General features: G+C 43.6%; 1 protein-coding gene across 2 annotated transcripts in view; it reads left to right on the top strand.

The window, feature by feature from the left end:
* PDIA5 (protein disulfide isomerase family A member 5) overlaps positions 1-25,245 on the top strand; it is a 102,493-nt gene that overhangs the window by 10,170 nt on the left and 67,078 nt on the right. Inside the window, exons 2-5 of one of the 2 annotated variants that reach the window (XM_065070515.1) lie at positions 1,564-1,690; positions 4,855-4,942; positions 18,783-18,866; positions 19,635-19,680. In XM_065070515.1, the coding sequence (XP_064926587.1) occupies positions 1,564-1,690; positions 4,855-4,942; positions 18,783-18,866; positions 19,635-19,680 (345 nt within the window). Of the gene's footprint in view, positions 1-1,563; positions 1,691-4,854; positions 4,943-7,610; positions 7,978-18,782; positions 18,867-19,634; positions 19,681-25,245 lie in introns of those variants that run through there. The other variant, XM_065070514.1, reaches the window with a different exon arrangement.

Below are 25,245 nucleotides of genomic sequence, written 5' to 3'. Positions count from 1 at the left end.
ACCTGTGGAGTGCGATAACTTGTTCATTCTAGGCCTGTGCGACCTGTTGTGCTTTTATATTTTATGTTAAAGGTGTATCTTCCAGGAACTTTGAATTCCCAAACGTGTTCTGAGGTTATTTTGGGGATGATCCTCAGTTCAGCTCAGCCTCTCCCCTCTGCACCCCAAAACTCCCCCTCTCCTTTCCCGTATGTAGAAACTTCAGGCACTTACAAAATATGTTTTGTAGGTGCAGGTTTTGTTTCTGTGCCTCAGTGACATGGTGTTTGCAAATAGCTGAATTTGTAATGAACTGTAGTGCCTGGGGCTGCGTGTTCTGACTTTGATTGGCTTAGTGCCCTGTTTTGAATGCTGCAATCTGTAATACATGGGGTGCAAGAACAGCCTCTTACTTCTTCACATCTACTCTGGACACATTTTCCAGCCCAGTTGGAATGAGACATGATCAAAATTAGTGCGGTAATTAAGAAAACGTTGAACCTCTTGTGTGTGTGTTAGGCAAATGAGCTAGAGCTTTTAGCCAAGCAATTAAGTGCTAAGGTTTTACTGTAAGGTGAATGTAAACTAGTGAATTTCTCCAGCTAAGCTTCCCATAATCATTCCATTAGTATGAATTCAGTACAGTGCAGAACAGAGGAAGCATAGCATGATGGATAAGATTATGATTATTATTGAAGATTATTGCAGTACAAATGAGCAGTGAAGGCACCAGCCGAGGTTATGGTCATATTTTGATAGGAGTTTTACTTTATGGTAGAATAAAAGACCGGCTCTGCTCTGGAGCAGTCGTGATTTAAATAAACCAAAAGATGCAACAAAAACATAATTTATTTGCAAAAATGCAGGACTGAGATGCAGCCAGATTAGATGCTGTGTCTTCCATGTGGCCAGTGGAAGGCAAACTTGTTCTTGTGGCCAAGGCCCCATGTGTGTGTGAGGTGCAGTGTGGCCTGTGGGAGCCTGAAGCCCAGTCCCACAGGCTGGTGGGAGAGGATTGTGGTTGTTAGTGCTGTAAGGCGGATGCTGAATTACTTGCAAATTCTGTTTGCATTTCCTTCATCTACTCTGTCAGCATGGGTTAGTTATTTTAACTTCACGGCTCTCACTGTCTTCGGTGGGATATCAAAGTGCTCTATTGAGTGCGCTGAGCATTCTGAAATCTAGGGACAAGAGTGCTCTCAAAGTGCTAATTTTCTGCTTCTCTTGTTACAGTATATTAGATTTACATAAGAATTTTTATCTGATTATCTATCTAGGAAACAAACTTTTAAGGGGGTGGCTTCTTAACTAAAACCATATTTCTTGATGTTGTGTTTATCTCATCATTCCGCTTAAGGATACTTGCTGGGAGTCATGTTGGTCCAGTTACGATAAGTCATGTGTATGGCTTTTATTTTATTTATTTTTGTTTTGGCTTTTGCTGATGAATTTGATATGTTAGCTTATTTAAGGAAGTGTGTCTCAAGATTATGGAAAAAGGTCAAGGCAATTTCAAAAGCAGTTTGCATTTTGTTTCTCAGCATGGAAGCTGTTACTGATGCCTCTGGCTTTGTGTGTCTGCAGGTGTTCTTGCCGGCATTCGTGTACTCGTTGAAGGTGTCTCCACTCATAGAAAAAATCAGTGAACACAAGGATTTTAAGAAGCTTCTCAGGACACGGAATAATGTACTAGTGCTATATTCCAAATCTGGTAAGTGCTCCTTTTCTTTTTTGATGTCACAGCCCTTTGTGCCCAGCAAGGTTTGTGTGTTTGACCGTGTGTGTGTTCTGTTACCTGTGTCCATGCTCAGATGATGAACCCCTTGTTCCTTACTTGCGCCTCTTTAGTGTTTTCTTACATGACTGCAAGGTGCTTCTCCGTGACTACAAGGGCTTCTTCAGGACCCGTGTCCTTTGTTCTAACTCAGACACTCCTGATGTTTCAAGATTGGAGTAATCTCAGTTTGGTCTTTTAATTGCTCTGTCACATTGGCAAAAATGTACTTTATTCTGGCTTTGTCTCCAAAACCGGCTGCTCATAATAGCTATCAGCCAGAGCTTTCTGCTGTGTTTATCGCAGTAGTTTGCAAGTTTCGATTTCCTGGTGACACTGAAAGGCTTAATGAATAGTTATAGTACTGAAATCAATCCATCTCTGCTTCTGACAGCTTTGGGTGTCCCATGGTTGTCTTTCAACTGTAATTAACAAAATATAAAAATAAAAAATGAGCTGCTTGTGTGAGAGGGAGAAATGGCTCATTTCACATTATGCCACCTGTCCCCTTAAATCTCTTTCCTGTCTTCTCCCTCATTTACGCTCCTTTCTGGCTATTCTCTCTTGCTCTTACCTGTTTGCTCTTCCTTTTACTGTGTTCTGTTCCTATTGTACTTTTTCCCCATTGTCGCCTTGTTTGTGTTGGTATGGTGTATTGTGAGACAACATGTAAAATGAAGAAACAGTCTTTAAGCTCTGTATGCAAGTGCAGAATGCTGTTGTGGATGTGGAAGTCATTGGACAGCAAGAAGCAAAATGTGTCGCTAAGGTGATTTTCCTTAGTGCTGTGTTGTTTTTGTTTTTGTTGTTGCTTCCTTTTCCTTCCTGCAGACAAACAATACAGGAAAGTGCTTTGTTTGGGGGTTGGGTGCTCCCTTTCTGAGCTGTTGCAAAGGTCTTATCTCAGTTAAACGCAGTGATGTTGCTAGAGCTGCTTTGAGTTTATAGTGTGCCAAACTGAAGCAGTATGTGGTGACACAGTATCCTCCCTCTCCCAATATCAGAGAATTTTGCAGACAAGAATGTGCAGGTGCTCTGATAATTAACTTTATTTCCTAAAGATATGCTTATTCTGAAACAGTTAAATATGTGACTTATTTTTTGTTAAAATATTTGTGTTTTGCTATACTGGGGAACTTTGAGTGCTCAAACTTGGCCAAATGGTTTTGTAGTAACAGGTTCAAAGTGAAAGTCATAAAAGAGTTTCTAACGCTTTTGATTTTGAAAGAAGCACTTTAGATAAAAAAGACATCTGTATTATTCAGCTTTTTAAAGGGAAAATTTTCTTTTTACGCCTAATATTTTAAGTGGTGGTTGCTTTCATTTTTAGAAGCACAACCAGAACACTTCAGCTCTGACACTCATCAAATAAATGTTGCCCTATGGGCATTGTTCAAAAGCTGTGTTGTGGAGATTTCTTTTTTTTCTGTATTAGTTATTTAATTGGTTGGTTTTAGTGGTCTAAACCATTGCATGCAAAGCTGACTGTGGGATTAATGTTTCTTCCTAGAACAGTGATCCTTGCACAGTTAGAAATCTCTTGCCTGTCCATCACTCAGAAAGAGGGGAGGGCAAAAAAAGAGAGAGGAATTTGGAGGTGCAATTTTTATCCTGGGTACACATCCCCCAGCTGTGGTGAGATGTTGGCAAGCATCTGGTCATATTGCTGGAAGAAAGGCTTTGCTCCTCAGCTGAGCAAAACTAAATGAGTATTTCTATCTTGTGCAGAAAATTCGTTAGTTTTGGAAGATGTCCTCATTTACAGGAGATGTTCAGTTCACCCTACCAGCTGGGTATCCTGCCAGGGCTGCTCAACTGGCGAGTCTTTGGGGACAAGTTTGTCCTATCCTGAATCCTGATTTTCTAAAGGGTGTTTGTTAAATCGTTCCACTCTATGCACATGCGAAAAATTTCCTCTGTGTCTATGTCCCTGTGTTGAAGCGAGGTGGCAGTTGCATGTTATGAGTATGGGAGAGTTTCTTGAGAGCTAATGTGAGTGGGCTGGCGTCTCTGACAGCATCAGTCCTAAGCAAAGGCTGTTGGATACAAAGGAGCTGTTTCTGGCTGAGGAGATTGTTGAGATAAAAACTGTGGAGGCTTAGAGATTATTTGAGGGAGCCATCACTAGTCGCTGGCTTTGCTTCTGTACTTTGACCTATATAGGCCCTCACGTTCTCAAATGTCAAGATACTGGTCTATAGAGGCATTAAATGTGACCCAGTGTAGCCATTCTTATATTCAATTAGTTGAAGTAGTTGTGGAGCAGCAGCAGTTTAAATAGATCTGCAAGAGTCTCTGGGTTTCTATTTTCTGTTTAGCAAGGTAGGAAACAGTCTCTGTTAGATTTTTCAGGGGAATTGATACTTGTTTGAATGCCTGTATTTTTCGCTCCTGAGCTCTTGTCCCATTTTTCTTCTGTGTTTATTTTTAATACCATTTATAAGACTGTTTTGGAGTGAAAAGTGTTTTGCAAAATCTATACATGTGGCATGGCGTTATAAAAATCTCAGCTGAGTACTTATAATACAGCCAGTTCTTGGAAGGGCCTTTTCTAGGTGCTTTCTGCTCATAGTTTGGATCTTCTCACGACTGTTGGTTTGGGTATCTCCTGGGATTATTCTGAGAATAACAGTGTGTTTATTTTCTGTGTATGACAGGGATAGAATTGAGACAGGCAGAGATACTGAATGACTTGCCCTTACAGCTGATGAAGGTTCCAAATGAAGTTGCTCTAATTAGTGGCAGTAGTACAAATCAATTAATGCCCAGCTACAGGAAAAAGGTCATATTGGGATGGAAGCTGGTTTTCAGGAGAGGACACAGTATAGCTTCAGAAATGTAGGTCAGGGAGTGTGCCTGGGGGTATGAATTTCAGTGTGTTATTTCAGGGGGGTTGGAGGGAAGGAGCCTCCCAACTTCAGCTGCAGCCAGCATTCCTTCTAGTTTACGGAAGATTTTACTGATCCCTCTCATACTGGTTTCTTCAAATTAGACAAAATGTTCTTCCAGTGCTTTAGAACAAAGGAATGCATCATTGTGTTTTTCAATGTGCAGTAATAATGCTGTTGTTGATTTATTTTTATTATTGTTTTGTTTTCCAGCTGCTGCTGCGGAAAGCTCACTCAGGTTACTGTCCAGCGTGGCCCAGGAGGTGAAAGGACGAGGTACTATAAGCTGGATAGACTGTGGGTATGTGTCACGCTGGTTTTCTCCTTTTTTTTCCCTCTCCCTTTTTGGCTTTTATTGCTGACTTAGCTTTTTTTGCTGCCTCTGTAACTTTTTGCCTGTAACTGAAGCCACATCATTCTGTGCAGTTTCTTCATAGTTGTTGAGAGGTTGCATCTTGCCATCCTCTCCTTCCTTCAGACCGGTGGGCAGTCATTTTTTCCTTAAGGCTGTTGTCACTTCTCTGACAGTATGTTTTTCAGCCTGAAGCTTGAGACCCCAGCTAGCATCGCCTTTCGGAGAGCACGAAGCACGGAAACTCTGCTCTGGCTTTCCCACAAGCCGGGGGAGGAGGAATCCCACATGTTGCGCCTCAGCTGGAGGGCAATGCAGTTCTGCTACAACAGCAAATGTTGCACGAGCAGTATGGCTGTTTGCTTGGTTTTGAAGCATCCAGCCATATGTGTTTCTAAGTAAAATGTGTTTTCTTTTAAAGAACTTCCTCTGCTTGCACAGGTTCATGGCGATTTTTAATGTGAAGGCAGGGAAACTTGTTTTTGTAAGTGGTTGTTTTTGTGGGGAGGGATGAACAGGTATGTACTTTGTAGTTTGCAGATTTAAAAGCCTCCGCTGTGGTTCCACTCAATAACATATTGCCTGTGTTTTTAGCATGTGTATTGTAGTGCCTCTCTGCCTCTGCAGCTTCAAGAGCTTTGCCTGCAGGTGGCAAATTGCCCTTCCTGCACTGCAGAGAACGACTTGCTGCCTACTTGTGTGTTTGGCTGAATTGCCATAGGATAAACAAATTGTACGCTGTGCACGAATCTAAGTCAGCTCTGAAAAATCATGTGGCTCCCTTAAAATTATAATTTTGAAACCAGCCTCTGTCCATCAAGCAGTGACCCAGAGGAAGCCATTGGTAAATGAAAGTTGAGATGCTTTTGTTGTTGGTTAACCTGTGTTGCTCTCCCCCTGCCACCAGGCAGGTACCTTTCCCTTGGAGTTCTCTGCTTCTGCCTCCTGTTTGCATTCTGCTGGGCTCGTCCAAATGCACAGACACTTTAATCTCTGTTCCTCTGATGGGGATGGTGTTCCAAGCCATCAGCGGGCAGAAAACAGGGCTGCTTCTCGCGGTCAGTGAAACCCATACCACTTCCCACCTGCTGAAAAGCCAGCAAATAAATTGGATTGACTGATGAGAAGAAGGTTGTGTGGAGATCTGACATACCCCTGAAATCCAGTCTCCTTTTCTAACAAAAGCACTGAATAACAATTTTTGGTTGTCAGTAATGATGGCTAGAAAATAGGATACTGGGCCAGCTTCTTGGCTTTAGTTTCTAATCGGCCCCATTTGTGACTGTGGAGTGGTCACTAGTTTAAATGGCTTCTATTTCCCTTTTTGTTTTAGACTGCCTCTGTCCTGGGGGACTTAGTGCTCACTGTGTGTATGTGTGTGCACGTGGCACGTGTGTACAACTGCTGGAATGATGCTGTTCATCTGTCCCTTCGAAATGCTGCTATAATACAACTAAGCAATAACCATCTCCAGCATTTATTTGAGTTCTGGGTTGGAGAAGGAATGATTTTTTTCAAACTTCAATTTGAAATCCAGAGAAGTTTTGCCACTTAGTTCAATGGGCTGGTCTCTGCTCCTGAGTTTGTGAGTGATGGGGGTGGAAATGTGTTGTTTGTTTTTGCTGTAAAATAAATTTCAGTTCATCAAACCCTGCTATGCTGTCCCTTTCCAGATGTTGTCATCTAAACCAAACTTTGTTATGGAAGTTACTTGCAAGAAATGTATTTTAAAGCCTCCTCCAGGTAGTGCTTTAATACATTCTGTAGTTAGCTTGGTAATTTCAGTGCCTTTCCTCTGACCATGGTGGGGAAGTATTTAAGTTTCCTTTCATAATGAAAGGTGAGTTGTTTCCAGAGAGGGAAGCAGCCTGGTGAAGGTCATGCTGTAAGAGATTGGGAGACCTGGGAAAAAATTTGTAGATTCCCAAAATTTGCTTTGATGCCAGTAAAATCACAGATTGTCACTTGCCGAGTGACAGGCAGTAAATAGGGTGCTGTTACATTGCAATAGCTGTAATTCTCTCTGTGATGGTTGAGCAGCACTTCCTTTCAGATCACCCATTTGGGTAGAACCTGGAAAAAATAGATGATCTGTCCAACTTCAGCTCGGTGTTTGTCAGAGATGTCTCTTCTATCCCTCCCTTCTGCAGAGAGATGTCACAACAGTATTTGTGAACTTGCCTCAGGGGCAAGGTGAGCTGGAAGACTGGCTCGTGCCAAAGGAAGTCTCGATGTATGCAAAGAACAAAAAAGGTTTGAGCTTAACCAAGTTTTGTGCGGTTTTTGTTAAACCTTTAAAGCACTCTGAAGATGATCTTGTAGTGTTGAGGTAACTTGTAAACAATTATCTTTTCCTTGAAAGGTTTTTTTTCTTTTGCCTTTTCTCTTTTTTGTTCAGGTGACTGCAAACTGCTGCCCACCTCATTGCAGCGATAACATGAGAGAGGCTGCAGTGTTGCTGTCTGCCACCGGTCACAAAGGGCCAGTTGTGGGGCCTGAGCAGCTGAGTCCTGCCAGAGTCACTCAAGCTGTTCTCCCATTGCAAGTATACTCTGGAGCTTATTTGCAAGTCTTCATGCCGAAACAAACAGCGCACAGATGCAGGAGTATTTACAGCACAGGCTCAATTTGTTTTACAAATATTGACAAGAAATGGCTTGTTTGGCAGCAATATTTAGCAGGGAATTTTGGCTTTGCTCTTTGCATCCCACTGCAGCGGACTTCTTGCCTTCAGATCCAAGCGTTGGCAAGGCTGGCGTGCATGCAGAGTTGTGGTGTGTGTCTCTGCTTCCCTGTGGCGATGACGGCAGTCTTTTTTCTTTTTCTTTATTGGCGATGCTTTTTTTTTATGTCTTGTTATTCTCCTTCTTCCCCTCATTTTCAGGAGAAAGAAAGAGCGTACTGCTCCACTGGTGGGAATCATTATGGATTGCTAAACCTCAGCAGTGTGTTCTGTATTTCATACAGCGGAGGGGAGCGCGCAGGTTTGTGGCTGGAAGCAGGCTGCCTGCATTGCTGCGTTACATGGAAACCGCGCTCCTTGGCCTCGGCTTTTGTTAGATCTGTGGTATGAGACAAAGTTTAAACTTGAGCTTTCAGTTCCAGGTTGAGTGCTCTCCGGGAGACCAAGTAGGTTAATTTTTCAGCATAACGTGGGGAAAGACTTGGCTTCTTGCTGAGACAATTAGTGTGGAGTAAGAGAGGCTGCCACTTAACTTGTCACTTTGCAGCAGGATAGCAGGAGTGCCAGCGTGCTGGGCTTAGGAGCCGCAGGGCTGGGAAGCGCCAGGTTCCTGCCATTGCTGCGTGGTGAGGCTCACCGGTGTTGGTGCCAGGCTGGCACAGGGCCGTGGCGAGCACAGCACACTTGGGGACACCTCTGCGTGCGGTATTGCAGATAAGGTGCTTGCTCACAGGAGATTTTGGCCAGTTTGTGCGGGCAGATCGATGCCTCCTGCCAGAGATGAAGGGGCAGCATGAGATTTGCTTGTGGCATTGAAGTGGTCACTGCTCCTGTGTGCTGAGATAGCATATGTGGCTCTGTACCCAATTAAGCATGAGGCTATTTCAATTGTGAATAAAAGACCTACAAACAATGTCACAAAAATATGTTTTATTCTAGCCTTTCCATGATTTATTTAGGAAGTCCTTGCTAAGGCTTTTGATGCTGAATGAACAGTGGTGTGAGTGATGACAGAACATTGAATTAATGATGGCTGGTAAAATGCTGTCTTCTGTGTGATGGCTACTTTTTGTTCCTGTCAGTTTGAACAGAGCACTTTTTGCTACCTTTCATATATTTATTTCCTTCCCGTAGTATCTGTTGCTTTGTTTCTGAGTCGAGGCTAACTCAAGTAACTGGTAGCAATGGTAGAGCATGACATTGCACGTTGGTAAATCTTCGGAGTGTCCCAGAGATGGATCAGTCATCTTATGAGCAAGTGTTTTGAGACTCGTGTTTGGGGAGATGCCACGTGAATGGGAGCTGAGAGTCCCAGCTTCTGTTCCTGGCTCTGTGAGTGATTCACTTCTTGTTATTTTGTGCTGTTAAAAAAGGTGTATCTGTTTTCCGGGCAACTGGGTAAATATTGCCTGATTCATTAGTCAATGTTTGGAGATCTTTGAAGGGAAAAATGCTACAGTGGCACAAATGAGTGTTCTTCATTTAATGCATTCAGATGCTATTGGGGTGGGCATGTAAGCGAGTGAGGACTATTATTGAATTATTTTTAGTAGGAGGCTGATAGAAATTTTGAAAATGGAAGGGCTTCATAGGAAGTTGAAAGCTCAAGATGTCTGCAAAAAAGAAAGTTGTCTTGTCCTTTTTTGCGTCTCAGAGTTCAGATGCTGTGAACTGTAATAGCAGGTTGGGGTGCAGGGAAGCTGGTGTGTGCTGCATGGACAGACAGATGGACAGGCTGTGTCTGTGCCTCAGAACCACTGCGTCTCGCAGACTCATAGAAACTCCTGGCAAACCCTTATGGTGGCAAGTAAAAGGTACAAAGGGATGTGCCTGAGAACACAATAAGATGAAATTACTGCTTAAATGAAGATTAAATTTTTGTTGCTTGTTTTATAGGCAGACAAAGCTTCAGTCCTAGTTCGTGATGCCCTGAGGTCTGGCTTTGAAGAGTAATCGATAATAAAGTTGTCTTCTAGCCTTCTTGAGTAGGTTTTGTGATAGATCATGGGGTGGCCAAGGACTGATGTAACTTGAGTGTAACTAGTTTGGGCGAAGTGGAAGGGGAAAGTGAGTAAAATGAATGGCTTTGAAGAGAAGAAAATGTGTTTGTCAGGTTATAAAATGCATTGTGATCAGGTGCAGCATTGAGCATGTGGCAAAAAAGGCTGAAACTATTTTATTTCCATTCCAAATGGGATTTAGTGAACAATCCTGAGCTTTCCTGTTACTGAATTATTTCAGATTTTTTACTGACTATAACTCCTGCACAATTGTGGACTTGCAGTTTCAAAAAAAGCACCCATTTCTTTGGCCCTGGGTGATTATTCCCTGCTCAAATTGCATGATTCCCTTTACTGTAGGTCCCAAACATAAACAAAGCTGTGTGATTTCCATCTGCTGTCATAGCGCGTGTGCTTGGCTTTAGCACATCAGACTGCTAGGAAGAGGAAATGCCATCTGGTTAAAATGTCTGACTAATTTCTGGTTGGGTTTAATCCCATTTCTTTTGCTTTTGTGTGTCATTCTTGTAGTCTCTTTTGTGTGTCCTGTGTGTCGTTCTTGTAGTCCCCATGCCCAATACTTAGTTGTTGGTGCAATCCCATGACACGTAGCATAAAGGTAGGACCATAATTTGGCTGGTGAAGCAGCCCCTTCAAGGCTATTCATCTGAACATGTGTTGGTTCAGGAAACAGCCAAAGCTAATGAGTGGTTGTCTTTTATGGGATTTTCCCCAATTTCTGTGATTATCTGCCTTTTAGATAAAATCTTCTTTCCGAAACTTCTAACTTCCTAATGCTTTGATACAGAAAAGCTTTACCTATACACATAGTCATAAATGAATTTTTAAATGCCTTGAAATAGCAGGGAGGAATTTCAGAAATAAGGCCACTGGTACAGATGGCATTAAATGGCATTTTGCTCTTTAGTTTTCTACCTTATCTCCTATAAAGCTGATTAGAAGCAGGATTTATTTAAGCGAATAAGTCTACTCATCTTCCTTCCTTGTAGTTGAATTTTAAACCTGATGAAAAGCTTTGAAATTGAGAATAAAAATGACCAGATCTAATGGGGAGAGAAAAAAGGAAGAAGAAAGGAGAGCTGCTCTTGCACTGATGTGACCTCTTCCATCTGAGCAGATTTTTGGTGTCTGGCATTTCTGCCTTTTTCTCCAGTTGCCCTGAAGGCGAAGGGCAGGGGCAGCTGGGGGGTGGATGTGCTGAGGTGGGTGCCAGCCTGGGGGCAGAGGGGGCTCTGTTTCAGCTGGGCTGGGGAAGCTGAGCCAGGTATCCATCAGGAGCACTTTGTAAGTGTCCTTATACTGACAGCATGGTGCTTGTGTGGATGCAGTTTATATGGGCAAACTGTGCATTTGCAGCATGGATTTTTCAATACCTTCCTCCTGTCTCTGTCATAACCTGTCTGTGCGGTTAATGCTAATTCACATTAAAGCCCTTTTATTGTACTGCAAGAGTGACCATGCAGGAAGTGCTATGCCAGTCTGAAAAAAATTCCCTTTTTAGGTAAGCTCTCAGTTCCTAATATAAACCCACTTAGTCTGGTGTATTACATTAATTCAGAAATGCAGAGCGTTTAGCTAACACCTGCTGTAGTGCTCGGGTGTACGAGCCTGGGCTAGTGGCTGTTTCATTCTGACTATGCGTATTCCATGGGTTTTGCCTAGAATTGCTCATTAACTGTGAATCTCCAACACTGCTGCTTTTCAGACTGCAATGAAGAGTGAGCGAGCTAAGATTTAATATAAAGCATTCAGTACTTCATTTAAAACATCCTCCAGCATCCTCTCCGGGCCCATAGTGCAGCTAAAGGTCATAAAAGAGGCGCCAAGGGAACAGTACAATGTGCTGCAGCATCTGTGTGTCCTTGGGTGATACATTCCAAACTACCTTCGCAGGGTTCTTATATTAGTGTGGACTCCAAAGAGAGTGGTAGTCGTGTCCCACATTAGGACAGTGTGCCCCGGTACCGGGCTGTGTGGGTCTGAGCAGGTCTGGATGGGTCTGATGAGGAAAGCTGCTGCTTTGCAAAGAGAGTTCGAGTGTTCGACATTTCTAGAAGTTCCTGCAAAGCCTTTGGTAGCTCCTGTGAAAGTGTTTACCTTTTTTCTATGCAGGTATGTGGGCTGCCAAGTGCCTCTTACTAATTTATATTACCATGGGAAGTACCATTCATTATAAGTTCTTGACTTTCTGTAGGGCCAGAGCTTGCAATTTTTTTCCCTCAATTGTTTTTGCTTGACGATGCCCGTTATCTTTTTTTCTTGGGTTTCTTTGTCTCTTTGGCTCACTATTGCTTGCAGTGAGAATTAATCTCCTGGGTTTTAATTTTCAGAAAATACTTCTTTTTAATTTCATTTCTATAGATCCCTGGCCTCTATAATTGACTAATGGGCACAGGGAGTCGTTTGTATTGGGTGACAAGTCGTGCCAGGTCTCCGCAGCACATGGATTATTCTGTTTGCATTCCTGGCACGTTCCAGGTGAGCGTTTGGAGCAGAAGGCTGTGATTGTCTCGTGGGTCGCAGGAAGGGTTTTTGTTGCGTTCTTTGGGGAGGGAAATCAGGCCCTAAATTCAGATGAAACTCTGTCCTGTCAGCGTGCTAATCTTAATCTTTAATTCTTTCCAGGAGCACATTTTCTGCTTTTGGTTTTCGTGCTCCCTGATCCCTTAAAAGATTCAATCTTTTCCTCTGCTGCATTGTTTGAGCAGCTCATTTGTTCTGTGCTATGGAAACCTGTTGCCATTGTTACTCCTTTTATAAGATAATTTCCATCAGGAACCTAGAACGGTGGCAAAATGTTGCTTTGTTTTCAAAGACAAATCTTGTAGTTTAAGCTTCCTGTGCTGATTACTTCTGCATCTATCTCTTGGGGGTCCTGTTCCCATTTTGGTGTCTCCAGGTTCTGAAACCCCACTCAGCAGCATAGTATTGAGGTGCTTGTCTGCACGGGGAGCTGCATATGGGCTTTCTGTTGGAGTGGGTGTGAGCCATTAACATCCAGTGGCTGCTAAGCACAACTCTTTGGAGAAGTGCTCTTGCAGGCTAGGCTGATGGTTTGAGAAGTGATTTTTAAATCTTTTTTTCTTCTTCTCTGATTACAGATCTCTCTCAGGAGAATGATACAGAAAGGTTTGGGATCATTAGAGAATATGAGCAGCCTTACAAAAGTGCCATAGTGTCAGCAGCAGTAGCTGCAGCAGCTGCCGCCCTGGGCTGGGAGGGAGGAGTGAGGATGATGGGGAGACAACACTCACAGTCTCACAGAGTTTTGCAGGGATCAGTGTGGTTTAATTTGGTCAGCAAAGTACACAAGCTGCTGTAGTGTAAATGGATCACACAGTCCTTGTTGGAGAATGGGACTGATGACTGGAAGGAGCATAGTCAAAATCCCATATTGTCACCAATAATAGCTACTGAATTGTACTTTAAAATTTTGAAACCTCGCGCATGTAACTACAACTGGCTGTGAATGACTTCCTCTTTCAGATAAGGTTTGCGAGTGCAAATGTGGTTTTTATTTTTAGGTGGCTTGAGGAAACTTTTGGCATTGACACCCCTTTTGCTGCATTTTTGGGTCACAAGCTCAATTAGTTGTTTGGCAGGATCTCAACTCCATGCGTTCTCAGGATGTTCATCAGTCTGTTGTCTGTAGAGGGTATTCTCTGGAAGGCGGCCAGAGGGCATTGCAGAGGCTGCTTGTTGGGCTGGGAAACCCTGTTTGATAATTCACTTCTGAGGGCTGGTCTGAAATTCCAGTTGCACTTCCCTGAATTTAGAACTGGAGTTGTTCTCTATACAATGGTTTTCACCATAACATAAAAGAATGAAAGCAATTAAATAACAGAGACAATAATGAGACAGCGTGCTGGTAACCAGACAACAGCTTTGACTGGTACCTTCCAAAGCCTTTTCCACTGTTGGGAGGCTTGTTTTGTAGGCAGCCCTGCTTCTGCTCTGCCATGTCACCCTGCTCTTCCCCTTCCCTGCTCAGTCTTGCCTGTTCCAGCTGTTGGGACAGTGACAGTGTTTGTGCAGCCACTGGTACAACGGACCCTCCGCTGCGCTGGGGTCTACAGGCGCAACCGTGATATAAAGAACTGCCAAAACATAATTTATGTGGATTGCTGATCCCTGTTTCTGGTGGAGAGATGTACAGATAGAAGAGAGAAAATTTGTTTACAGGTTGTGAGGTCTGTGGTTCACATGTAGTTACGTGATATGCTGATAGAGGAGCGAGAGAATTTTTGTGCAGGCAAATTTACTGACCTGGTTACTTAAATTGGTGCTATCAGTGTTTTTATTAATTGCTTGTGCCTGGAAACACTGTAGGTACAGAAAAAGAAGGCTGGGTCCAGTCTGCGTTGCAAAGTGTCCAGTTTGCATTGCGAAGTGTTAGTAGATGCCAGCACCGTGGCATTGAAGTGGCCACACAGCACATACGCTGCTATTACATTGGCAACAGGAGACATGAACTTTTTCTGGATGGCATTTTTGTTGTTTCCTAAGAGGGGATTTGACAGTCATCCCAGATCCTTCCTCCCTGGAGGCTGACATGATTGTAGGGTTGTTTTCCCTTCTTGATGAGAAGCCAGTGAGCAGCATTACATGATAAGGGAAATAATTAGGGAGCTGTGGGCAATCCTATTTGTGCTTGTGAAAGAGGATGGTGCTGAGGGTGTTTGGTCTTATCTTGCTGCCTTCAGGACCTGCCAGGACAATATCTGAATGTGCCCCAAGGAGGATGTTTTGCACTGCCACCTCCAGGCATCATCTCTTACTCAGGATCCATCCGTCTCAAACTTGTTTTGTTTTCAGAAACCAATGTGGACTTACTGCTGCCAAACTCCTGGGTCTTATTTTGTGTTCCTCATGTCTAGCTTTGTCCTCTGTCCTTTCTCTCTCCAAATTAACTTGCCACGATGGTGCAAAAGCCCTTCTCTGGGTTGCTCCTGCCACTGGGGGCTGCCATCAGTATCTCCCTCTTCCTCTGACCTTATGGCCACAAGCTCCCAGGCCTGTGGGCAGCCCTGCACAGGCAGGGCATCCTGCAGCACTCCCGCGGAGCACCCGTGGCATGTCCCCTTCAGGTGCCAGCTTTGCTGGTGGTGAGCCAGAGGAGGTCAGATCTCCTTCGCCAGCCCGCTGTGCTCCTCCAGCCCCAGCAGCAGCTGGCTGCCTGCACAGTGGTTATTCGTGCATGTTCACGCTGACAGGGGACCCCAGGGGTTTGCAGGGAGTGCTCCAGTCAGGCTTCCCGCCAGCTCCATCGTAACCCCAAATGACAAGTGTCCCCCAGTGGAGGAGATGAAGATGTGAATGGAAAGGGGTGAAGTATTCTTGCGATGCACACTGCCTTTGTTGTTAGACTTCTCATTTAGTTAGGTCAACCTGGATCTTTCATTTTATCATTCTTTATGACAAGCTGCCATACATCTTTGTTCCTCCTGCAAAAGAGCATTTTGGAGCCCTGTGTTGGTTTCGTGAGAAGGAGGACCATGGGGAACATGGCTGTGGGAGTGGAAGGAAGCCCTGCCATTGTGCCACTTAAAATTTGATCTCATTACTGCATAGACAGCTGCTGGTTAGGGTCCTTTTTGGTATTGCAAATAGGTGGATGTTTTGCCTGATTTTCCACAGAGATAGAGCTGGATGATTTGTAGAGGTGCCTGCAGGCAAAGCCGGGTCCCTTCAGCAGTACCACAGTGGGGACCTGTGCGGGGTGGAATTGCCCTGGGCAGAACTGGCAGGAGGCAGCCAGGGGTGGCTGCTGGGGGCACATTACTGACCTCAAACCCATCTTTCCGGAGCCTGGTGCCTTGTCTGGCACGTCTTGGCCTGGGTGGTAGAGTGCTGATTTTGGGGGTGGTTTCTGGCTTCTCTACGTTTGGGTGGGTTTTTTTTTGTTGTTGTTGTCTTTTTGTTGTTGTCTTTTTCTTTTCTTTTTTTTTTTTTTTCTCTCTTTTCTAGTCTTCATAACAAACTCTTACACTGCCTCTTCAAGTGGTATAATTAAATTGCAAGAACCGGAGTCCTAATTACCCTCTCCCATGTGAGAGTTGAGGAGCTCATCTTCAGAGAGAGGCTGTTGGCCGAGATCCAAAAAAGACAAACCTCAGAGCAGAGACTGCATCTGTGTTGATATTTACTCTTATTAAGGATAATGGTCATTACCAAGTGATATCAGAGCAGGTTGCTCTTTGCAGGTTATTTTTGTCTTGCTGTAAGTGAAAGCAGAAGGAAAAGTAGAACGAGTCTCTCTCTGCCATTTCTGTACATCTCCTTATCTGCTTTTTTCAAGGAATCATTAGTATAGCATCTGAGTTGGTGGGTCTGGCATGTGCAAAAATCTTCACTGATGCATGAAAAAAATTACTGATGTATATTTAGATACTGCGTGTTCTGGGAATTTGCTCATCTTCCACCCCTTGCATCAGTGCAGATAGCTTGCATAAACAGACTAAACTCCCAATGCAGCGGTGCAGAGAATCTGCCCACTAAATGCTACGAGACATACAGCAGCAAACTGCTGCTTTCTTTGCTGTGATAATGGATGTGCATTCAAGCAGTTACGTGAATCTCTATAAATGGAACAATCTTGAAAGCAGAGCAGACTTAGAACCTGTTTCCTTCCAATGAAACAGGTGTTCTTATCTTTTTTTTTTTTTAACAGAAACTCACGCAAACAGAAAATGAGTTGGTAGGAGTTGGAGTGGTAGGAGTTGATAGCTGCTTGCTCACAGGTACACCTCAGTAGTAATGTTTTGTAGTCTTTTTCAACTATAAACCTTGCAAAACTTTTCGGAGATGACTATCTGGATCTCTAAGTGACACACAAGGGAAAATTACACTTTTTTCCCCCACACAGTTTGAAATTGCACCAAACTGGTGGCAAAACTGGCAACACAATTTTCTTGATACCCATTTTGGTCCTGTGCTGACGGCAGAACAATTGCCAGCACATCTCGAGGGCTGACAGACCCTGTTGCTGGAGGAAGGTTTCGGCATTACACTTGTTCACCTCAGCCACCTGACATTTGTCTTGGCAAGACTGAGATGGCCAGAAATCCGTGTACATCTTGGGAACATTTGGGAATGTCTAGAAGAACATTTACAGATGTTGACTGTGGTGTGGGCAGGCTGGCTGTTTGACAGTCACAAGGGCTTCTCTTTGCCTCTAGATCTGTGTGGGGTAAGATGGGAGGATGATTTGAAACTGGTGCATTCTCCTTAGATTCCCTGACCTTCAAGACACTTAGGTTTAGCCCATGGGACTGTTGGAAGACTGCAGGTCAGAGAAGATGGGATGTTTCTGGCCCCTAGCTTCGATGTTGCTGCAAACCTTCTGTGCAAACTCCACATGGCACACCAGCATTTTGGCAAAACTCCAAATCCAGGCTATTTGTTTCATAATCTGGTTTTGTTACAAGGAGAGAGGTTCATTTTATTCAACAAACAGATTACATGTTTTAGCTCCATCTTCCACTGCGGTCTGGGGAAGAACAAAAATGCAGCAGAAAGCAGGTAAAGAATTGTCTTCTCGGGTTCAGATTTCCAGCCTCCTGGAGAAGCAAAGAAAACATTTACGGTTACAATGCCTAGATTTGGCTATGGCCTGAAAATGCAGAACTGACATGAATTCAGTATGACTCTTCGGATAAACATCTATAAACATCTCTACAGTTGGGATTACAGGTGCTCCTTCCTGGTGAGGTAGTTGCATGCTTCGTTAGTTCCTTAAAATGCTCATTTTCAGCATAATATTCTAATTTTGATGCACGTGTCCATAGCACCCCCCTCCTCATTTCCATCTACAGTAAGCGTTGGGAAAGTTTCCACGAAGGCGTGCTGTCATCTGCAGCACACTGTGAACTTACTGTTGTTGTTCCTCACATTTGCAGAAAGGCAGCTGGAGAACATTGGGGAAATTAGCACCAGTGCTGGCAGCAGCACTTAATTTGGTGGGGCTCTTGCAACTCTTGCATCTCAGTGTCTCTAATGTGTCTCTAATCAGTTTAAACTTGATGGGTTTTCAGTGTTTTCATTTTCTAAATTGATTTATCTATGTAAAAGGTACAAATTGTCCTCTGCTGGGAACAACTTTCCAAGCTTTTTAATCTTGCTGTTTGTCAGTGCAAAGAATAGTCTTGTCAATGTGAATCATCCTCTTTTCTTTGTAGTTGTGCTGTTTCACTTCTCTCTGTACGTCTTTGACTGACTTAGTATTCACTTCAGCTTGAAATATCCTTATAGCTTCACTTCTGTGTCATTTAGGACAGCAGTTAGGCCACGAAGACCCTTTACCTGCCCACCTGAGTGAATGTATATGCAGTTTCCTCCCATGACCCTTCTCTTCTCCATCTCTGCCTAATCTGATGCTGGAAGTGATTCACTGTTGTTCAGTTTGAAAACCACTTCTAGCAGGTCTGTCTGCTGTTACATACCTCCTTCTTCAGGAGCTGCAGCAGATGGTCCTTACTTGTACTTGCTGAGTGTGTCTCCAGGACACATCGTTCTTACTTAGGGTGAATGGGGTTGCTAGGCTTGAGGCTTTAAAATTTGTGTTGTTTTTTTGCAGGACATTTTAAAGGCTAGCCACTTGTGATCTGGGCTTGGAGATGCCATGAAGATGTTTATTTTTGATTTTGAGTTGTCTTTTGCCATATAGAAAAGCTGATCTGCCCTTTTTCTTTGAATCTTTTCACTAGCAGTGTCCTTTGGCCATCACCCTAACAGTATCATTGTCTTCTTGAAAAGTTGACTTGCTCAATGTCATGTTAATCCCATGGACAGAAGGTCTACTAAGGTACTTGGACATGCTAGAACGGTCTTCTTTTCCACTGCTAAGGGCCTGCCTTTGGAATGTGTTTTAACACAGTTCACTGTGTCCTGACCATGCAAATGGAGAAATTAAATTGTCTAATGCAGCTTTCCACAATGCTTGTCCTATAAACTTAGCTGAACAGCTTCCAAATTACTGTTAGTTGCAACTGATTACTGATGAGGAAGCACAGCACTGAGTTTTCAGAACTGAATGCTTTTGGTTTCCTTTCTTGTAACCATTTTCCCTCCAATATGTTTTTTGCAGTGATACTGAAAGCCGAAAATTATGCAAGAAGATGAAAGTAGATCCAAATTCAAAGGAGAAAGGAGTGGAATTACTCCATTATAAGTGAGTGTTGGGCTGGGTTTTGTAGTTCCTTGTTGGTGCTCCTGTTAGGACCGTTTGTTCTTGCAGCTCTGTACTGCTGCAGCATGAATGCTTCTTATTTTTTTATCCTTTGACATGTGAAATTGATTGCTGTTTCTTCAGTTTGCAAGCATGTGTTGTGACAGAAGTTGAGATAAATTTATTGTGCTGTTGAATAGAGTACAATAAAAGCATGAGGAGGGCCTGGGAGAGATGCCCAGTGGACTAAAACTACCCAATGCACAGGGCTGATGCCTGAGATTTGAGCTCTCTTTCCCTGTCACGTGCCCACTGGCATGTGCCTTGGGCAAGTTGCTTCATCTCTCTGCTTGCTTTTCTGACTTGAGATAGTACTTTGTAAAGTAAGCAGAAAAAGGCAAGTGTAGTGACATGGCAAGAGATTTTCTTTCTGGAAATAATAGGAGTGGGAGTACTGTTAAGTGTAAGAAGCACCAAGCAGCTGCATCTCCATCTCCAAAGATCATGCCTTAGTAAATATTCTTGTTAAAGTGTCAGGGGGGAAATTATTTACTAGAAACGTGTTTGCTTTACACTCTGTTTTGCACCCTCCCTTTTTTCTCTTACTCTTCCCCCCCACCCCATTGAATTACTGTACTGTAAATTCCACTTAGTTCTGTGGCTTCAGCAGGATAATGTTATTCTGGTTAGTGAGAAGTGAGGGAGAGCAGCTGCAAGATTTCCAGCAATGTTACTGTAAGTTAACACTATTCCTCACTCCTCGTTCAACAGGGACGGTGCATTTCATACTGAATATAACAGAGCGGTCACGTTGAAGGTAAATTTAAATATTTGATTATTATTCTTTTGGTTTTGCTGGATATGGGGGAGACATTTGTGGCTTAAAAACAGGTGTTGGTACTTTTTCATGCTGAAGGCATTAAAGGGAGGGGATTAATCTTCATAAACAGCTGTCAGAATGACCTAAAGGTGTTTGTGTGTGTACATGTCTGCCAACCATAGGTCCAGGAAAATTGTGTATAATTAAAAAGATTGAACCGGAATGTAAATTGTGAGTTAACTTGCAGACTGGTAACAAATAGGCATTTTCTTGTTTTGATTGCAAGGTGCTATTAGTGGCAGTATAACTGAAGTTATTAGTTGATACTGCACTTGGATGAGTTCTCTGAGGTTTTTAGGTTGTGTGTTTGTAAACTGTAAAGAGAGCTGAGTGGCCTTATCTTTTATTGGATTATGGAACCACAGTTCCTATGGATGTGCCCTGTGTGCAACAGGCATAAAATGCCCTTCCTTCTGTTAACCTTGACACAAACCAACAGAAAGCAACGTTCTGCGAGGGCAAAGGAAGGAAGAAGGCATGAAACTTGAAATGAGTGTGTAGATCTTGATGATTGTGGAAATGGTGAACTAAAGCACAGTAAACATGCCGAAAGTGCAAAGTCCTGGTGAGCACTGGGGGTCCCCTCATGTGATGCTGCAGCCCTGCGAAGATTTGGCTATCAGAAATGACATCTGGCCAGCTCTGATGCCCAGTTCCCGTTTCTCTTACTCCTCCAGCAAATGGGCATTGTTGGTCTCATGGAGGCTTGATGGCACCATCCCAGGCTGGTGTTGTTACATTCAGTTCCCCTTTCTGGCTTGTTCAGGGCTTTGGCCTGGGACGGAGAACAGCCTGTGTGAGATGCTACATGAGCCTGAGTCTGTCAGTGTGACCATTCCTAAGCTCACTTGCTCTGGGCCTTCCTTTGACAGCTGGAGCTGTTGTGGGGCGGCTGATGGTGGGACTGCCTTGGAAGTGCACACTGGCTTGAGCCACCTGTTCAGCCTGTTCTTGGAGTCGTGGTGCAGGAGTCTTCTGAGGTGGGGAGGGTAGGACTGCGCATCTTCCCATCTCCTGCAGTAGAAATCTTGCCAGGCACTGGGAAGGGCAGTGTGAGATGCCCAGTCTAGTTGGCAAGTCCCCAAAGCACCTTCTGAACTTAGCGAGGAAATGCACCTGGTGAATTTTTTTCCCCTTGGTGGGTGGAAGGGTGGGGGAGACTTGTTAGTTGCCTAAATTAGGTAATTTGAACAAGGCATGACCTGTGTTTCCTGCCCTCCATAAAGTGCTGCAACCCGGAATTAGCGCCATGACTCTTCTACAGATCAGATCACCTGGAAATCACCTGTAGAGCCCAGGGAGTGTTGGGCTGAGAGGCGATCGTAGCATGACAGGAACCACATGTATTGTTTATTCCTTCAGTTGCTGTTCCGTGCTGAGCGTTTCCCCCTTCCCTCTTCCCTGCCTGCTGGGGAGGAGGAAGCAGCATCCCGTGGGCAGGGATGTGCAATTGCACTGCAGGTGGAAGAGGGGGTTTGGAAGCTCCCTCCCTCTAGCATCTCTAATCTTTCTTAATTTGACTGCCCCTGTGAAACCAGCTGCTAATGATTTACAAGTTGGACAGCGCACCAGAGATGGACAGTGGCCAAAGAACTTGGCTGAGTGTTTACTTTTTCTGCTGCTCACAACTGCCTGAATATTTTCTGTATTTCTCCCTCTATACCACTTCTTCTCCCTGTTTTCTTCTGTTGAGGCATTGATGTTTTTTCTTTCTCTCAGCTGTGTTTGTCAGGGATCTCCCAGTACATTACAAACAGTGAGCATCAGAGCAACACAATTATGTAGAGTATTATACCCGTTTTACGAGCAGGTGGACACACTAAAGAACAGGGAGATTAAAGGATTTGTTTCACATCATTCAGCAAGCTTGTGGCAATAAAACTTGGATCTTCTTTCCAGGCATCCAGTAGACATATTAATATGTGTATGACATTTTGGAGAGGGATGGACACAGCTCTGAAGAACTGTAAAAGGATTCTTCTGAAGTAATCAGCAATTTCATAGATATGGCTGATCCAATAGATAGTGTACTTGGGTTTTTACGGAAAGCTTTTCATTTCTTAACGTAACTAAATCCTTATGTAATTAGCAGAGATGCTCTTGTGGGTTTACTGTTAGAAAAATGAGGAATAAAGGATAGCTCAGTGTTGACAGCGAGGGAAGTTAGTTGTCAGTCAGAACCTCCTGCTGCTGAGTCCCATTTTAGGACTGGAGCTGTTTGGGGTAACTGGTAAAGAGAGGTGGACTGCAAGATAATGAAGTTTGGTGATGGAAAATTATTTGGAGTAGTTTAGAAAAAGTATTTCCAACTCTTTACAGAAGGGTTTAGGTTCTCACAATACCAAGTGGCCAATATGAATGTAGGAGCTTGTGGAGTAATGAACCTGAGAGGGAAGGAAAGGACTCAGCTCCCACTATGCTGGAGTTACGCAGGCGGCTGTGGTGGGTTTTGAATTACCAGTCAGGCCAGCGGTTGGCTTGAAAATATTGGCCCTGTGCACAACAGTACTTAGGATTAGAAAAGGAGCAAAGAATGGAAGAACAAACATTATTGCACTATTCAAGTCCATTGGATTCTTTCATCTTATGTCTTGTATGTGATTCTGGTCACCACATCAAGTGAGAGGTGTAGAAGTATGGCAGGAGGGCAGTGAGGATGATCAGAGGCACAGGTGGCTTGAATATTTATATGAAGATTCTCGAGCTTGGAAAAAAAAGGACAACTGCAGGAGATTATGGTAGATTTTTGTATAATTGAATGATCACAATTGAATGATTGTATGAATGAAATGATCACCTGTTTTTTTTCTCCAAACCTGGGTGCGAACAGTGGCATTTTGGGGTGGCTGATTAGAAGCAAATACCAGCAACGTTTAAAAATAGGTTGTAAAACTTGTAGCTACATGTTGTGAAAGCCAAGAGTTTAAGAGTCTTAAAACCAGTTTTAGATAGTCAAAGGACAGCTCCATTGATAGTTAGCAACCACAGAGATCCAAGTACAACAGTTGGTGCAGAGTCCATAAACTTAATTACTTTTTGCCACAAATTGAAAGCATATACCAGTGTATGCTATATAAAAATGGTACTGGTATAGTTTTTCCCCAAGTATCTGTAGTCAGCTGCTGTTGGAGACCTAAGTTTAGATCAGTCTTTGATACTGACTGGTATGTCTGTTTGGTGTGGCTAAAGTAACATACATGCCATAAGACCAGTATCCAAGCTGTGTTATTACATTATGAAGCCTTTTCTGGAGGATAAAGTACAGAGAGAGTTTTACTCTCCTTCTAAAATGGAGAAAAGTCATTAATGTACAGACCTGCTCAGTACTAGCAAAGGGAATAGACTAACCCAGTAAATTGGTCCTGCTCTAAAATCTGAATCCTTTTCAAGTTTGCTGTTCTAAGGAGTGTGTGTGTGTGTGTGTGTGTGTGTGTGAAATCAAGGGAAGTCTTTATATTAGCATCCTCACTGCATTGTACTTCAAAGGAGTGAAAAGTACAGGGTTGTGTTTCTGTATATTTTTCCTGTTCAGGTTAAAACGTAGGTCCGTGTATGATAGCCAGCTATTGTGCTGTTAAAACTCGTGTGCTTTTAGCAGCACGGGCTGGATGAAGCCATATCCTATGTTCCGAACTGACACTTAAGGTTCAAAGCTGCCACAGGGGTTCGAGCAGCGGGTTACAGCCCAGCATGGTTCATGTTGGTGCCGTGGGGTCAAAGTGGGTCCTGACCCCATCATGGCAGGACAGGGGCGTTGCTGATTCTTCAGTGTGGGGGTTGCTGTGGCCTGGACCTGGCTTTGGTGTCTGACCCAGCAGCCTGGGGACCTCTGCTTTTCCGTGATTAGAAAACGCTGCGGCGTGTTTGGGGGGGTTCTTTTCTATTTAAAGGCACATAGGAAGTGCTCTTCACTGCATGGAGTAATGAGTACAAGGCCTGCTCCTGCCAGAAGACATTACACATCTAATTTTTTCTTTCTTGGCTGAAAGGGAGAGGCTGGGTGAATTAAATCTCTTTAATCCCTCATCCTCTAGCCACATATGTTTCTACATGACTGAACTTGGCACACAGGAATTCTTGAAACTAGCAGAGTCAATCGCACTCATTAGCTGTTTAAAACGTTGACCCCTCTCTCCTCCCCTCCAGTGCATAGTTGAGATCTGTGTAGACTGAGAACGAGCAGAACTTGGTGTAGTTTTCGTAAATGTAGAGCATCTCCCCTGTTTTGTCCTCTACTCTGCCCATGTATTATTAAGTCTTCTTAGGGTATCATTTGGCATGTTAATGCCTCTAGTTTTAGAGCTTTTTACAGCTGTAACTGTGTTAAAAATTACTTGATTTTTTTTTCCCCCTAGCTAGCTCCTTTCTCTGCTAGTGCTGTTTAAAAACAAATTTCTTCTTCTCAAAGTGTTTGTGGTCCCAGCACTACTGCCTCACCCCTTAGGTCTTCTTACTAGGTACCTTAAGTGCTTTGCTTGCTCTCTAGTGCCTAAAATATGCTGCTTCTTGTGATAAGACAAATCTCTTCAGTATTAGCTGTGTAACTCAACAGAAACATAAATGCAATAAATGACTCCTCCCGCAAGCTCTTAGTCCTCCCAGACCTTGCAGTACCAACTGAGATGCAGGAAAATGGGCTGAACTCCGCTATCTGTTGATGGGCTGTTGTACCAGAGCATCCCTGCCAAGGGCAAAGAGGTGGCAAAAGTATCTGTGGGGATGTTTCAGCACTATGTGTCACCAGGCGTGCTGTTTAACTGTTCTAGGGAAGGTGGAGTACAGACCTGAGCTTCTAGGTGGATGCTCATAGTGTATGTGAGTATATACTCAGCTCTGCTCTTCAGTTGTGAGCTGATTGGGAAAATATCCCATGGCCTAAAAAAGGCTTCAATGAAGCTTTTCTTTGCTTCAGCTCCAAGTTCACTTGGTCCTATTGCAGCATCATCCACTCTGACAATAAAGGAAGCTCCTCAGAGAGCTGACTGCGTTATTGGTGTGGCAGAGATCCTGTCTGGGAGTAGATACGTACCTACAAGCAATGCCACAGAGAAAGAAACGGGGTCAGTCTCAGTGGTCAGTAAACACAGAAAATCAAGTATTATTTTTCCTAGAGCACATACAGGATGACAGTGATCAAGCCTGTGCTTCCATGTACTGGGGGACAGTGCAACTCTGCTGGAAGCTGTGGAGAGAATCTCATTGGCTTCAGAGGGCTGGAGTTTCCCTCAGGCTGAGTTGAGAACCAGCAGAGAGTATTTGCTCATGATAAAGAGAATGTGTGTGGTTGGCTGAAATGGATTCTTGGTTGCGTGTCAGTGGAGTACAGCAGTTATAAAGCATGCATGCGTGCTCAGCTTGGTCAGTGTGGGAGCTGCAGCATCACAGGGTCTCATACTTCCCACTTGTCACATTTGCTTCTTGCTCTGTTACTTAAAAATCCATTGAGTGCAGTTTCTAGGCAGATAGGTCCTATAAGGAACTATTGGTGGATTCTTCTTCCTT

Source organism: Columba livia, chromosome 7 (assembly GCF_036013475.1).
Source record: "Columba livia isolate bColLiv1 breed racing homer chromosome 7, bColLiv1.pat.W.v2, whole genome shotgun sequence".
Classification (NCBI taxonomy): domain Eukaryota; kingdom Metazoa; phylum Chordata; class Aves; order Columbiformes; family Columbidae; genus Columba; species Columba livia.
Note: the sequence above shows the minus strand (reverse complement) of the source record. Positions and strands in the feature narration are given on the sequence as shown.